The 15,367-nt window shown below is 43.5% G+C and overlaps 2 protein-coding genes across 5 annotated transcripts in view; one reads left to right on the top strand and one right to left on the bottom strand.

Moving 5' to 3' along the window:
- SENP1 (SUMO specific peptidase 1) overlaps positions 1-12,981 on the bottom strand; it is a 32,673-nt gene extending 19,692 nt beyond the window's left edge. For all 4 annotated transcript variants that reach the window (XR_014508014.1, XR_014508015.1, XR_014508016.1 and 1 more), the window contains exons 1-10: positions 12,794-12,981; positions 11,791-11,840; positions 9,638-9,689; positions 8,344-8,474; positions 6,804-6,888; positions 5,082-5,241; positions 4,538-4,709; positions 3,623-3,726; positions 3,278-3,528; positions 2,570-2,624 (exon numbers count right to left, since the gene is read on the bottom strand). Coding sequence is in view for 1 of the 4 variants with exons in the window: in XM_083427546.1 (XP_083283672.1) it covers positions 2,570-2,624; positions 3,278-3,528; positions 3,623-3,726; positions 4,538-4,709; positions 5,082-5,241; positions 6,804-6,888; positions 8,344-8,474; positions 9,638-9,641 (962 nt within the window). In the remaining 3 variants the exon portion in view is untranslated. The remainder of the gene's footprint in view (positions 1-2,569; positions 2,625-3,277; positions 3,529-3,622; positions 3,727-4,537; positions 4,710-5,081; positions 5,242-6,803; positions 6,889-8,343; positions 8,475-9,637; positions 9,690-11,790; positions 11,841-12,793) is intronic.
- The window catches only part of CSAD (cysteine sulfinic acid decarboxylase), a 742,174-nt gene that overhangs the window by 150,323 nt on the left and 576,484 nt on the right, over positions 1-15,367 (top strand). The window lies entirely within an intron of this gene.

Raw genomic sequence — 15,367 nt, 5'->3', positions numbered from 1 at the left:
CCCAATATCATAGTTTCAATGTGTCAGTCTACGGACAACGCTCTATTTAAGTAAGTTTTGTGTTTAGGGTCTTCAGGAGAATCTAGGCATCTTGGATTCCATGGTGCCTCTTTGGAAAGGAACCTATATTACAGCATTGTTCTTATCTGTGACACAGGTGTAGACACATATGTTGTTGTTCATACATAGACCTCTCCTACAAACAAAATAAAAATGTGCTCCTGTTGCTCAAGGAAGGGAGCAGTCACACAGGGTTGTCAAGACATGAACATGTGGGCACCATGACAAGTCCTGTTCCTACAACGTCATTTGCATCCCTTATTCCTATTGATGGGTTAGTGGGCAGAAGACATGGGCCACAAGATACCCTAAAATAAACTTTTTCCCCAAAAAATTTTTTTACATAAAATTTATTTCAAAAAGCGGGTCTTCAGGATAAAAGGGGGTGGGACGTTCATTAATTTCAATCTGACAAATAATAGTCCCCATTCTTCTGAGGTGATTATTTTAGCTAAAATTCCACTGAACAGTAGTGCCATCCTTGGAAGAAAAGTGACAAAGAAGATTGGTGGTTGCTCAGTCCAGCTGTACAGGCTGCAATCAAATGAAGAGAAATTTCAACTTAAAGGGACACTGAGGAGCCCCCAAGGGGTGAGAAGGTTGAAAAGGACCATGAGGCTTGCCTAATAAAGTGCAGACAGGGATGTAGTGCTGGGGATCTCTCACAAGATGGCACTGCAAACAGGCTACAGAAGAAGCCAGTAGCAGCAATGACAGAAAGATCTCTCCCTCTCACAAACACACTCACTCCCAGTACGTTTCCAAGCACAATTCAAAGTGTTGGTGCTGACCTTTAAAGCCCTAAACGGCCTCGGTCCAGTATACCTGAAGGAGCGTCTCCACCTCCATCGTTCTGCCTGAGGTTCAGTGCCGAGGGCCTTTTGGTGGTTCCCTCATTGCGAGAAGCCAAGTTACAGGGAACCAGGCAGAGGGCCTTCTTGGTAGTGGCACCCACCCTGTGGAATGCCCTCCCTCCAGATGTCAAAGAGAAAAATAACTACCAAAGTTTTAGAAGACATCTGAAGGCAGCCCTGTTTAGGGAAGCTTTTAATGTTTAAAAGGTTATTGTATTTTAGTGTTTTGTTGGAAGCCGCCCAGAGTGGCTGGAGAAACCCATAAATAATAAATTCTTATTCTTACTCTCTTACTCTGTGAGACTAAGTCTACTTGTTCACCCATAAACTCCCTGGCCATTAACATACATTTGGGACATACTGCCACCTACAGAGCATATTATATTGAATCTCTGTGCTCTGCTTTTGTAGTGTTTTATGATGTGTTTTACTACTACGTTATTGTCCATGGCTTTAGAAATGCTGTGGTCTAAACCACTGAGCCTAGGGCTTGCCGATCGGAAGCTTGGCAGTTCAAATCCCCACGACGGGGTGAGCTCCCATTGCTCGGTCCCTGCTCCTGCCAACCTAGCATTATGAATGCACGTCAAAGTGCAAGTAGATAAATAGGTACCACTCCAGCGGGAAGGTAAACGGCGTTTCCGTGCACTGCTCTGGTTTTGACAGAAGCGGTTTAGTCATGCTGGCCACATGACCCGGAAAAACTGTCTGCAGACAAATGTCAGCTCCCTTGGCCAGTAAAGTGAGATGAGCGCCACAACCCCAGAGTCATTTGCGACTGGACTTAACTGTCAGGGGTCCTTTACCTTTACTTTCCTACTACAGTATTGCCTATGGCTTTGGATACTTCGTTAATACAAAGTGGTAGCATTTAAAACGTTACATACACAATATCTGCATCTATAAATACCCTGATCCCTGCAATTTCCTGCCTCCTAACTTTCACAGCCTGGAAGCAGAAACGAAATGTGATTGTGAAGTTACAGGTTGAAAAGCAAACTAACAAAAAAAAACCTTATGAAAATCATAGTTGCAGATCAGAAAAAGTGGTCAAGATGCTTTGCTGGACTGAAACCCAAAATTTCTGCCCAAAGAGGGCTACAATCTAGCTGTGGACTGATCAGAATCTTCACTGAGTAGCCAAGCTACTACTACAAGCTGTCATCTGAGCAATCTAATAACAGAGTTAAAACCCACTGGCAAAATAAATTTAGGTAAGACAAAACACATAGAAAGCTAAACCAACAGGCCCAAATCCAGAAGGGACAAAAGTAATGTAACAGTCCCATTGGGCAATAAATGTGTTGAGTGGAATTCAACCTCACCCTATGATGAACATTCCCTCTGTACAAGCATTTTAGCTTACCAGGCAAAACATCCTACGTGTTCTCCACCATTGCCTTTCATGGGTTTGCCTGGACCCCGCCCCCCGCCCAAGTCAAGGGGGTGCAGGAAGGAGAGAGGGAAGCCCTGCTGTACCAGTGGAAGTCCTTGCACAGGGCTTCCACTAACGGAGCTTGCTAAGGTGAATGTAACTAACTTGTCCTATCAATTTCAATAGGACTTGAACACAACTTTCTCTGTTAGAACCTTTCCCCCTCTATTTTGCATGAAGGGGAGCTCTCAGCTGTGGTCCGCACAAGGAAGACACTTACCTTGGTGCTGGAGATTTGAAGTCTTGGCCATTGAGCATTATGACAGAGTCAGATCCTAAATGAAGAACAAGCAATAATAGATATTAATCTTTATGAATCCACTTCTTTAAAACAAACCATACCAACCAGATCATCCCATTTTGTTTTGTGGGTTCCAGTTTAGCTATCAGTTTATTACACGATTGTAGATAATAATGATAACAATAATTAACAACAACAACATAATTAGCCTTACAACAACAATATACTGTATTTCGCTCTATAAGACGCACCAGACCATAAGACACACCTAGTTTTTGGAGGAGGAAAACAAGAAAAAAATATTCTGAATCCCAGAAGCCAGAACAGCAAGAGGGATCACTGTGCAGCGAAAGCAGCTATCCCTCTTGCTGTTCTGGCTTCTGGGATAGCTGCACAGCCTGCATTCGCTCCATAAGACGCACACACATTTCCCCTTACTTTTTAGGAGGGAAAAAGTGAGTCTTATAGAGCAAAAAATACGGTAATTAGCCTTAAGTTGCAATCCTGAGTGCAGGCCATCTGAATGTGGAAATTACTTCCACGTAAACGAGATTGGGAATGGATTGCAAGGAAACATATAGGCCATCTTACAAATATGTTGCAACAATCTGCTAATGATCTTCAGAAAGTAAAAACTAAGAAGGGCTGAGCAGGAGGAAGAGTCTAATTCTTATCTATTGTTTTCACCTTCAGCATGCACATCCAAAGCCGACACACTATTTTGCCAAGCTGCTGTAGTGGTATCCTTGGCCTCAAAGGTAACACGTGAAGGGAAATTATGGACTGGATGTGGCAGTGGTTTGTGAGAGTGTTGCTCCTGAGTCCTGAGAACACCGGATGATTGGTTGCCTGCGGTGGGACAATAAGCTTCAAAAGGTTTCCTACTCTGATTTTCAGCTTCTTTCACAAGGTTTTTATTGGAACCTGTGCATCTGGGTCTGAAAACAAACAAACAAAAAAGATCAGGGCTTCCACCAACAAACGGAAAACATGAGGAAGATAATGAGCTAGCAGCGTATTTCTGAGACTCACAGGTTGAGAGACAACAACGAAGAGGACTTTGAAACTGAGCATTTCTTCCCTGTAACCATTTGAATCAGCTGCCTGTAAATCTCTTTTTCTTCCTCTCGAACTGTCTGTGGAGAAATAAACACACATATTTCAACCAGCCAAACAGTTCAATTTTGGCTCTGCAGAGACATGCAACATCCTGTAGTATAGAAAGAGTCCACATATTTATCTACCTGACACCAAAGGTTTTCACTTAAAAAAAAAACAACAACAGAAAAACCTAATGGTTTAAGGCTCTGTGACAAAGACACACATCATGAGAGGCAAAATTCTTTTTATGTATTTTTTAATACACTGCTTAATTCCAAAATTCACAAACACCAATACGCAAGAAGAAACCAAAGATCAGGGTCAGATGCTCTAAAGATTTCAAAGAAAAGGGTCGTAGAGAAGAATAAAATGCCTCTTCCCAGCACTGCAAGACTGTGCACAGCAAAACATAATAGTGTATGATTTGGCTTATTTGTTTGGACACACCTACTAATTGGTCTAAGGGCATGTCTTCACATCTGTAGATTTATCTTTCTTCCCTACTCATGTTCTCTTCCCCTCTTTCCTTTATCCATCTATTCCTTCCTTTCCCAAGTAGTTCCCTTAATCTACTCAACCCCTGATTTTTCTACTCCTCTTAGTCTAGGCCCATATCTCCCCCACAACCCAAGATCAGAGAGATCAGTCAAACGTAGTCAAAGACGTGCGCATGTCTAGCAAACCCTTCTGCGGTAATAGGGAAATTAAGCCAAACACTATGAGAGATGTCACCCCCAGCACAAAACAATTGGGGGGAGGGATAAATCTGTAAAACCCACCAGAAGTCAAAGCATAAGGCTCCTCTCACACAGGAAACTTTATTCTCTCCTTTTCCCCTTCACCTACCTCTTCTGCGGTGCTGATGGATCTCCGTTGGGATTTCTTGGGACTTAGTAAGCTCCGACGGCATGGAGCACTCCATGATGGACTAGTAACAGACTTAATTGGAAAGGATTTTTCAAATGCAGAAATATGGCAATGGTGATTCGATTTCCCTGCAAAGGAATTTGATGTTGCACTGCAGAAAAAGTTCAAGGTATTCGATTAGTAAGCCAGTACTATAAAGCTATTCAGATTTTTGTTTTCCATGCTGCAGAAAGCCAAGCAGAAAGCCACAGCAACCCTGCCTCATAGTTTGAAAAAGTTAAAAGGTAGCACTGCTTTCCTCCTCCTCTCAAAGAGAATAACTTCAGGCTCACTGTGACAAACCATCTTCTTCCAGCAGATGGGGAATATTCTGGAGCAGGCTTTCATTATCATTAAGAATTCCCACCCCACAGTTTTCTGCTTACAATACGAAAATCAAAATATATAAACTCCATACACTACCCCCCCAACGCACTGCTAAATGTTATGAATACAGAACAAAATCTAGTGAAACAAAATGTACCTTTGACTTTTGCGTGCATCAAAATATACGCTGCGGTTTGCTCTAGGCTTCTGTAAAACGGGACCCAGAGTAGAATCACAATTCCTCCACTGCCCATTAGCACTTGTTCCAAATGGTCTTTGCACTCCTGCTGCCTGATACCTCTCAGGGGATGGAGGTCCTGTGAGAAAGAAGCATTGAACAATAAATGAAAAGCCAACCGATTCACTCCCAAGTTATCCCTTACAAACAACCTAATTGTATCAAGCATGACAGGGCTTCAGAGGAGTTCCATGAATGTATTTGCATCTCCCTAGTTAGTATCAATTAACTAAAAAGGCTATAGAAGTTTCAAATGAGATTCCACCAGTAAAACTGCAACAAGCCTGCCTCACTATTTAGCAAGCTAGTTGCTCAGGTTGTGAACTGCAGCCTGTTCTTTTAAGAGTACCTGCATGATTTTTGGCAACATAATCCCAATTAACAGGTACTCGGGAGGAGATCACTGGTTAGCCCAGGTCTGGTCACCTGGCAGCCCATTGAACTATAAGCAAAAATGTAGTAAAAGGTCTTCCCAGGTTTATTCATACATTTCAAAAACAAAAGCATTTCAGTTTAATATTATGCAGAAAAACCAAAGTGAGACAAAATGCATCATGTTTGTAGTGTGTTATGCATACACGTAAAGTACAGCAACACACATGTACTCGGTAACTGTTAACTCTTTATTGCTGGTAACATCAACTTTTATCACGGAGCCCAAGTTTAGTCTGCGTTGCAAAATGAGCTTGGCCTCTGGACCACAGTCTGCTCTGGGCCCCAAGAATACAGAAGGGGGTCCTATAATTTAACATGCTCACTGCAAGACACTAAACTAAATCAAGAAGCATCTAGCGAATAGAAGGGAACTTGGACAGCTTTAAAGTGAGGTTAAAGGGAACCAGACAGAGGGCCTTCTCAGTAGTGGCGCCCGCCCTGTGGAACACCCTCCCTTCAGACATCCAGGAAATAAACTATCTGACTTTTAGAAGACATCTGAAGGCAGCCCTGTTTAGGAACGTTTTTAATGTTTGATGCTTTATTATGCTTTTAATTTTGTTGGGAGCCACCCAGAGTGGCTGGGGAAACCCAGCCAGATGGGCAGGGTAGATAATAATAATAATAATAATAATAATAATAATAATAATAATAATAATGATGGAGGTGTTAGCCAAATTAATGAAGGCTAAGCTTTAAGTAGCTGCTCGTTATGATGGTTGTGTATCAAAGGCTGTATGAATATCAGTTACTGTGGCAAATCCCTGGGGGGGGAGAGCTGCTGTACTAATGTCTGGCTTGTAGGCTACCCTTGGGCATATAGTTGGCCATTGTGAATCGGATTCAGTGAAACAGAAAACCCCCAGTATAGTATGTGGAGGGAGGTTTTCCGTTTGGCAGGCAGAAATACTTGCACTGACAGAGCAATCAACTTAGCATAATGCTGATTTCCACCCTAAGAATAAAGGGTGGTGGGTTAGATGGACCTGGATAAGAACCCAGTAGGACACTTTGTGTTCTTAAGGAATATTTCAGTAGAAATAAGGCATCTATTTGGTCAAATGCATTCCTCTATACAGTAGAAGTTTAGACTCAACCGTAAACTAGAGCAAGGCAGCAGGAAATTTCACTGCAGTGTTACAATCAGCGCATGTTTTAAAAGCTTTGAATTGGTTTTTCAATGAACCCAAGTCAGCCTCGCCTTACCTGAATAATAGCCGAAACTGCAGGAAGTATTTCCAGTCGGACAAGTAAAAGGCCTCTCCAGACGATCAAACTTGTTTGATGAAAACTGCACAAAAGAGGCCATAAAATCAGAATATATTCAAAGGAAGGATCACGTCTGGGTGAAGTGTGTGTGTGTTTTCATGCGTAATAGAGGAACTGTGCAACTCTTATTATCATTAGCCACAATGTTATAAGTGAAACTAGACCTGAAATATATGGAGAACCTCTAGAATTTTGCAACTTGAAAATATCCTAAAAAAGATTACGCAAATGTAAAGAATGGCACATTTAGGATACAATGCTGCATTCAAAGTTTGGAAACGCTGCAGAACTAATCACATACCTATGGCCAACTAATAATAATGCCTTTTGATTGTCTTCAGCCTTCCTACATTGAAGCTTAGGGGAATTATGCAATAGTGACACATTATAAACCTCAACATCTTTCTCTACATGACTTCTTTCTTTTTTTGACAAAGTAATAATCTTAAATAAATAAGAATAAAAATGTGCACCCCACCACTGAGACCATTCCATTGTAACTATCCAACCTCCCAAAAGTTCAACATCTCTTGCAATGGTTTGACCCCTTTCCGTTTTAACAGTACAACTTCTACACCCTCTGTGTCTCCTCAAAATCATTTCTTCTGCATATTCCCTGTCTTATGTTAATGGCACATGTTAATTTATAATTAGTAGCTATATAAATCTCTTTATACCATTCTTCCATTTTATATTCTGCTTGCCCTTCCACTTCCTAGCTATAATAATTCGTGCAGCTGTCAATAAATTTGTGAGCAAGTCCTTCATAGCCTGTGAACCTTCCACCCCATCGTAAATTGAAAATAATGCCACCTCTGGACTTTTGGTCAGCTTTATTTAACCCAGTGATTTCTGTTATCTCCTAGAAAACCTCTACATGACTTCTGCCCTTCCAACTCACTTAGTAATTATGCAGCTGTCTAGTTCTAATTGACAGTAGAAAGTTTTACTTTATTTTATGGTATGAAATAATAAACCCAGTGGTCCTGAATACAAATTCATCTTCACACACTCACGGTGAACTGCCCTGAGATCTATGAATAAAAGGTGGCATAATTTTTTTAATAATAATAACAACAAACTTGTAGAAGATAAATATCTGAAGCTCCATTAGAACAGCTGGATATGTCCCCAACTTCATTCTATTTGGTATATACTGAAATCAACCAAGTTAAAGGCAAAGCAATCCTAAAAGGGGCCAGCAATCCATACACCACATTCTGCCAGTGGTCTCTTACTGCCCACTTGAGTGGGGATTGGGCTTTCACCACAATGGAACACCACCCCCATTCCAGCAGCCAGTAGACTGCAACGCTTCCAACCAACCAATCAAAATTGAGAAGTTGAGGTTGCACCCAAGTGTTATAATTCAAAGAGCAAAAATTAGCCTCATTACTTTTGGAGGAAAAATTACAGTAAAAATAAATAAATAAATAAATAAATAAAGCTAAGAAATAAAAGCAGCTCATTCTCAAACCTTGTTGCCAGACAATGGAAGCTGATCTCCTGAGAGAGCGTTCTGCTGTAGAGGAAGAGTCTTGAACACAGAAGTGTGATTAGCTAACCCATAGTCTCCAGCCTCCATCTTCATACAATCGGCAGTTTCATCTGAAAGGGAAAAGCTCCTTAGTGTATGATTCTCAGGAAGAAAGAAAGTGTACACAATCCAAGAGAGGTTTTCACTTCTGCAAGCTCCTGTTAAGCAAACAGGAATTTCCAGGTGGCGCAGCTGGGACTTCGGCAGGAGAAATTCCCCGTGGACTACATACCAGTGAAATAACAAATGCCAAAGAAGCATATACAAACCCCAAGAAAGGAAAACACCAGAAAGAGACCATGCATGAACTTTGTTCACACTTGTAACAAGCTTCATACAGAAATCAAGGTAACTTGGCAAAAACCTTGAGCAATCATATACACTACAACAGGGATTGTCAACCTGGTGTCCACAAATTAGGTTTTAACTGGTATCCCAGACACTTAGTCAGGACTCATAGCTGGCTTCTTATGGTAAGCATAACGTTGTCAGGGATGGCTACCTAGTTTTATGGTATGCCTCACTCCCAAGGGACCTATTTTGTGACTGGTGCCACCCAGCACTCTCTCAAAATTCAAGGTGTGCCCACTGGTCCAAAAAGGCTAGCAACACCTGTACTACAAACTGTAGCTCTCACATCTCAAAAGGTATAATTTACATTCTTCACAAAGCTAAATTTAAGAGGTAGCATTTCAATACGTTCGGATGATAAGCAGCAGCCTCGAGGTACATAAAAATAACCCCTCTCTCTCACATAACCTTGCAGCAGCTAAAATCATCTGTTTGCCAAATGGAGAAAAATAAGGGATCTTTTCCAACTTGCCAGAAACCTCTCACTACCACCGCACCTGCTCATTTACTAGTATAGATGGCCAGCATATGTTTGCAGGGAACCAAAAATGCACACAGGATGCAAAGCAAGCACATAGTATGTAGAGCAACCTCCTAAGAAGCAAGGTGATATTAAGCATGCCACAGCAAGGTTGAGGAAGCTGCTGGTTACAAAACTAGAGTGAGACAGATCCTAAAGCTCAAGCAGGAGCATAAACTGGGTAAAATCCTAATGTGTAATTCCTGCATATCACCACAGGATTTCTCCAGACTGGGCTGTTAAGTAGGTCTGAAAGTGTCTGAAAAGGCATGGAGATTCTATTGAGGAGTTCCATTTGATGTAGGTTTTATAACGATAAAGGGTGCAAGACAAAATGGGCTGATATAACATGCACAGACTCACCCATTCCTGAACTGCTCACATAACTGACTCATATGATAGAAGTTTCAAGTGCCTGAAAAGAGCAAGATGTATAACATATTAAGGATTTAGACCAAACCCCATGGAACGTTTGTCTAGTACAAATACCCAATTTCTTGAGTAAAAAAGTTGGAAGAAGAGTTGTGAAGTCTAGAACAAAGCACTGTAATCACACATTATATGAAAAAAAATATACATACTTTAACGGTGAAGGAGAAATAAGAAGTTTTTTAATATTGCTGTTTCTGCTCTTCAGAAATCAAGACTACGATGTTTTTGCTCTTTCATTACCATGTCTACTCGGAAGTAAGTCCTATTGATTTCAATGGGGTTTATTATCAGGTAAATGGGATTAATAACGCAGTTTTATTCTAATTAAACAAGGGTGCAATCATATTAGTGTTATGTTCATGCATAGTGATGTTAAATTCTCGAGAATAATCTTCTGGAGAATATTCTCCAAAAGATTATTCTCGAGAATTTAACATCATAATTCACGCAGATCACCAAATTGCAAATGTTCATAGCTGCATATTATAGTTCAGAACCCTTCTCCTCTCACCATTCTGGGAAGCCAAAGGCCACAGACTCTTTGTTGTACAATTGAAATACAGCTTTATATTCACTGCATCCTTAAGAAACTAAATATTCCACACTATCCTTTTCCACTGACTAAAAGTAGGCAGTGGAACTAGTTTTTCAGGGTGTGGTCACCCTACTAATTGTCCTGTATTACCATGATTTTGCAATTAAATGAACTACTAAACTGCACTGGAGACAATGTTTCAAAACATGGAGGATACATTATATCAGAGCTTTCCAAACTGTGTCGTGACACATTAGTGTGTCGGCTTCAGTGTGTCACACAAACACTCCCCAAACTTCTCCTGGCGCTGGAAAAGGGGCTAGTAAAACTGAAACACTGTGTCACGAAATGATGCATGTCTAAAAAGTGTGTCACCAACATGAAGTTTGGAAAGCTCTGCATTACAGATATGATTGGGTGCTTTATCTCCTAACCTCTGACTTCCCCCTCCTGTTCTCAGAAGGCCATTTTACCACTCTTTAGCTAAGAGAATTCTTGCAATTTTGATAAAAGAAATCTAAGTTGAATGTTTTCTTTGAGGCTGTCAATTCGTCAAAACAACACAACCACCAAAGACGGCAAAGGCTGAAATACTGTGTGCAGAGTGAAGACACAGAAGATTAATTTTCCTGCACTATCATACATAATTCATTTTTATGTAAATCACCAAAGGAATTTTGAGAATTATGCAGTACATAAATCCTGCTAAATAAATGAAATGCAGTTAGGTTTCCACAATAGATTCAAGGGACACAGCAGCGGAGGCTATAAAGTCAAACTTTGTGATGTTCTATTAAGCTTTTGTCATTTATTGTTTGTAAGCCGCTTTGCGACTTGTGTGAGTGAAAGGTGTCATAGAGATTTAATAAATAAAATCAAATGAAGTACAAAGCAAGCCGGGTGGTGATGAGCTGCACCCCTCATCTCTTACCTGAACACTCATACGCTCTCCCCTCCCAACCACCCTGCATGAAAAAGCCAAGGTCACTCTCCTGCAGCTTCAGCAGATCTCCTTTACTTTTAGCAGTTGACTTCAAGTGGAAATTCAATTTAATGGCTCATCGTGGCACAATGCAGCAGGTGGGGAGGGAGGGGATGGCACCTGTCAAAATCCTTACTTCAGCTGTTAAGCACATACGATAATTCTTCGCGCAGGTGGGTTACCTCTTGTCAAGCCACGCAGAATATATTATCACCATGATGCATTAAATTTAAATACAGTGATGCCTCGCAAGACGAAATTAATTCGTTCTACGAGTTTTTTCGTCTTGCGAAGCACCAATGTGTATTGACGGTTTCCCATAGGAATGCACTGGCGGTTTAAAAAAAAAAGGCGCAAGACGTTTCGTCTTGCGAAGCAATCCCATAGGGAAATCCGTCTTGCGAAGAAACTCAGAAAACAAAAAACTATTTCGTCTTGCGAGTTTTTCATCTTCCGAGGCATTCGTCTTGTGAGGTACCACTGTACTGCCTTCCATCCGGGCTTCACAGTACAAACAAAACGCAAATGTACATAGCTGTAATACAGAACATAGCCTTCTCTCCATACCTTGATCCTGCCCAGTGGCCCCGGTTGTCTTCCTCCTTTCCCAGAGATTCCTAAAGCAAGAGATTTCAGTAAGTCAGTTCAGCTCTCCTCTGAGGGATAGGGGAGAAGTTCAATTCAGAGGGCCTTCTCGGTAGTGGCACCTGCCCTGTGGAACGCCCTTCCGCCAGATGTCAAAGAGACCAACAACTACCAGACTTTTAGAAGACATCTGAAGGCAGCCTTGTTTAGGGAAGCTTTTAACGTTTGATGTTTTGTCGTGTTTTTAATATTCTGTTGGCTGCCGCCCTGAGGGGCTGGGGAAACCTAGCCAGATGGGTAGGGTATAAATAACCAGTGATTATTATTTAAACTGCATTTAAGCAGCTTGCACTTAATTGGGAGCAAAGCCCATTTGGGTAAGAGTTGGCCTTTACAGTACAGTGGTACCCTGGGTTAAGTACTTAATTCGTTCTGGAGGTCCGTTCTTAACCTGAAACTGTTCTTAACCTGAGGTACCACTTTAGCTAATGGGGCCTCCTGCTGCCGCCGTGCCGCCTGAGCACGATTTCTGTTCTCATCCTGAAGCAACGTTCTTAACCCGAGGTACTATTTCTGGGTTAGCGGAGTCTGTAACCTGAGGCGTCTGTAACCCGAGGTACCACTATACTTCCAAACAGGCGCACTTTTCGCAGCAGCAACGACAACAACCACCACCACAAGAAGCGCCAGCCAGCAGCGAACTCCCCCCTCCCTTTCAAGCGCTGTCCGAGGCGAGGTTTGAACAGGGCACTTTCCCGCCCGCCCGCCTCTTCGGCCAGCCACGCTTCCCTCTCTCCCAGCTTGCCAGGTTCAAAAGAAAGCGAGGAGAACCGGGGTGTCCGTGAGGGAGGCGGACCGGGCCTTAGAGGTCTCGGAGGGGGGGGGAGAAAAGGTGGGGGACCCCAACGTTGTGGGGGGGGGGTAGTAGGACAGTTGCCATAACTACCAACCCCTGACTCTTCCTCCCCCCCCCCAGCCAGTTTACCGGAAGCGAAGTCAGCGGCCGAGACGGAGGGAGCTGAGGCGAAAGGCTCTTTGTTGCCACCGCCACCTCCTCTTCCAAAGCGCTCCGGGCTTTTTCTCTTTCTCTCACTCTTTCTTTTTATTTTTTCTTTTCTCCCCGACCGGATTCGAAGAGGCGGGAACACGTCAAGGAAAACCGGAAGCGGAAATGCCTCCCTCTCCCCGCCCTTTTATGCCCCGCCCACTTCCGGGGGAAGAAGACGCAGAAGAAGAAGAAGCAGGCGACGACTCGGCGGCGGAGGAGGAGGAGGAGAGCACGTTGGCTCAGAGGGGGGCGGGGGGAAAAGGAACACACCCACGCGCGCGCAGAGTCTTCGGAAGGGAATTGGTAGGAAGGAGGCGAAGGAGGAGGGTTGCGCGTGCGCACGTGCTGCGGGGGGGGGAATTGCCGGTAGTTTAGCAGAAGAGGTTGCATGCATATGCATGCGGGGTGGATGGGTGTATATGTACTGTATATATATTTGGAAGAACGTATGTAAGCATGAATGCGTGTACCGTGTATATGTATATATTTGCAAGTATCTGTGTATAGATTTGCAAGTATGTAAGCGTGCATGCGTGCGTATGTATGTATGTATTTGCATGTATTTATTCATGTGCATGGGCGTAGCCAATGGGTGGGCAATCAAAATCAATACAAATCTGAGATTCTGCTCTCTCTAACCAAAGCCTGCCGCCCCCGCCCCCCCCCCAAATCCTGGCTATGCATATGCAATTCTGCATGTGTCTATGTATATATTTTCATGTTTGTATGCCTGTATGTTTATATATTTGCAAGTATGTATGCATACGGGACACAGGTAGCGCTGTGGGTTAAACCACAGAGCCTAGGACTTGCCGATCAGAAGGTCGGTGGTTCGAATCCCCGCCACGGGGTGAGCTCTCATTGCTCGGTCCCTGCTCCTGCCAACCTAGCAGTTCAAAGCACGTCAAAGTGCAAGTAGATAAATAGGTACCGCTCCGGCGGGAAGGCAAACGGCGTTTCCGTGCACTGCTCTGGTTCGCCAGAAGTGGCTTAGGCATGCTGGCCACATGACCCGGAAGCTGTACGCCGGCTTCCTCGGCCAATAAAGTTAGTTGAGTGCCGCAACTCCAGAGTCAGCCACGACTGGACCTCACGGTCAGGGGTCCCTTTACCTTTATGCATGTATATTGGAGCAGGAACCGGCAAGCCACTCCAGTATCCCTGCCAAGAAAACTCCATGGACGAAGACAGTGCCTGGCGTGCTCTGGTCCATGGGGTCACGAAGAGTCGAGCACGACTAAACAACAATGCATGTACCGTATATATTTGCGTGTTTATACTTGCAAGTATGCATGTGTGCGTCTGTATTGTATTAATGCGCTTCAGATGGTAGCTTGTGGTTCTGCTCCAGAATAACAGTGGGGTGTATTTTTGAGGGGGGAGCATCTGAATAGATGTGTGCTGGATGTTGGGTGAGGCAGGGGCTGGGTTGTCTTCCAAGGGCTGGTGGGGAGTTTCTCATCATAGTTGAAAACTGGTACTCACAACTTCCTGGGTAGAATAGATTTTTGCAAGCAAGACATGAAGGAAAGCAGCATAACGGTACCTTGTTGCATCTTTTACTCAGGCTCGCAGTCTTTGAGCATGGAGGCTGCAGCTAGCCACAGTAGCTAGTGCTCGTTTGGAACATAGGGTTATTGGTACATCACATTCAGAGTTGTGTACCATAAGGGTAGGGAACCTGTTGCCCTCTCGATGTTGTCGGACTCCAAATCCCATCAGCCCCAGCCACCATGGCCTTTGGTTGGGCATGGCGGGTACAGCAAAATTGGTAGGGCCCGCGGTTCTCCTTGCAACAGCCTTTCAGAATTCTAGGCAAGCCTTTTCTCCAGCATTGCATTTTGCTTGCAAAGCATGCGTTCTGCCACAGAATTATGGCCGCTTCCCCAAGGAATATCTTCCCCATTGAAAGTCCCGCCCTTTGGAAATTGCCCGATCCTTTTTTTGAAAGTCATCAAAGTTTGCAATCCTGCTCAAGGTACCTAGGAGTTCTTCAACACGCTTTTCAGGGTCTAAGATTGATCTGCATACCTGTGGCCATCGCTGCCTCTGTTGGGCAGAAAGTAATGATACAGTGTGTTGTTGTTTTTTACAATGGTGAGTGAGCCATTGAATACAGGATGTGAATTTGTCAGAGCATTTATGATGGCGTGTGTGTGTTCAGGAGGAGGAGGGTGGTTGCAGAAGGGAAGAAAACTTCTCAGTGGAGCTTTCCTTGTATGTGGCTTGAGAAGAACGAGGTTGCTGTCCCAGAGTTTCACAATTTTTCATATAAGGCCCTGCCAGCAAGGAAGATATTGTCCATGATACGCATACATTCAATCTTCTCCTTGTCATGTCATCTTCATCATATACCGTATTTTTCGCCCCATAGGACGCACCAGGTTTTTTTTTGGGGGGGGAATTATTCCCCCCCCCAGGCGCTTGTGGGGCCGGCAACGGGGAGAAGTGCTCTTCTCCCCGCAGCCTTCCTGCAGACCAGGTCTGGGGACAGCGGGAAGACGCGCTGCG

The sequence above is a fragment of the Podarcis tiliguerta genome, assembly GCF_965153285.1.
Source record: "Podarcis tiliguerta genome assembly, chromosome: 2".
Classification (NCBI taxonomy): Eukaryota; Metazoa; Chordata; class Lepidosauria; order Squamata; family Lacertidae; genus Podarcis; species Podarcis tiliguerta.
This window is presented reverse-complemented; position numbering and strand designations above follow the sequence as displayed.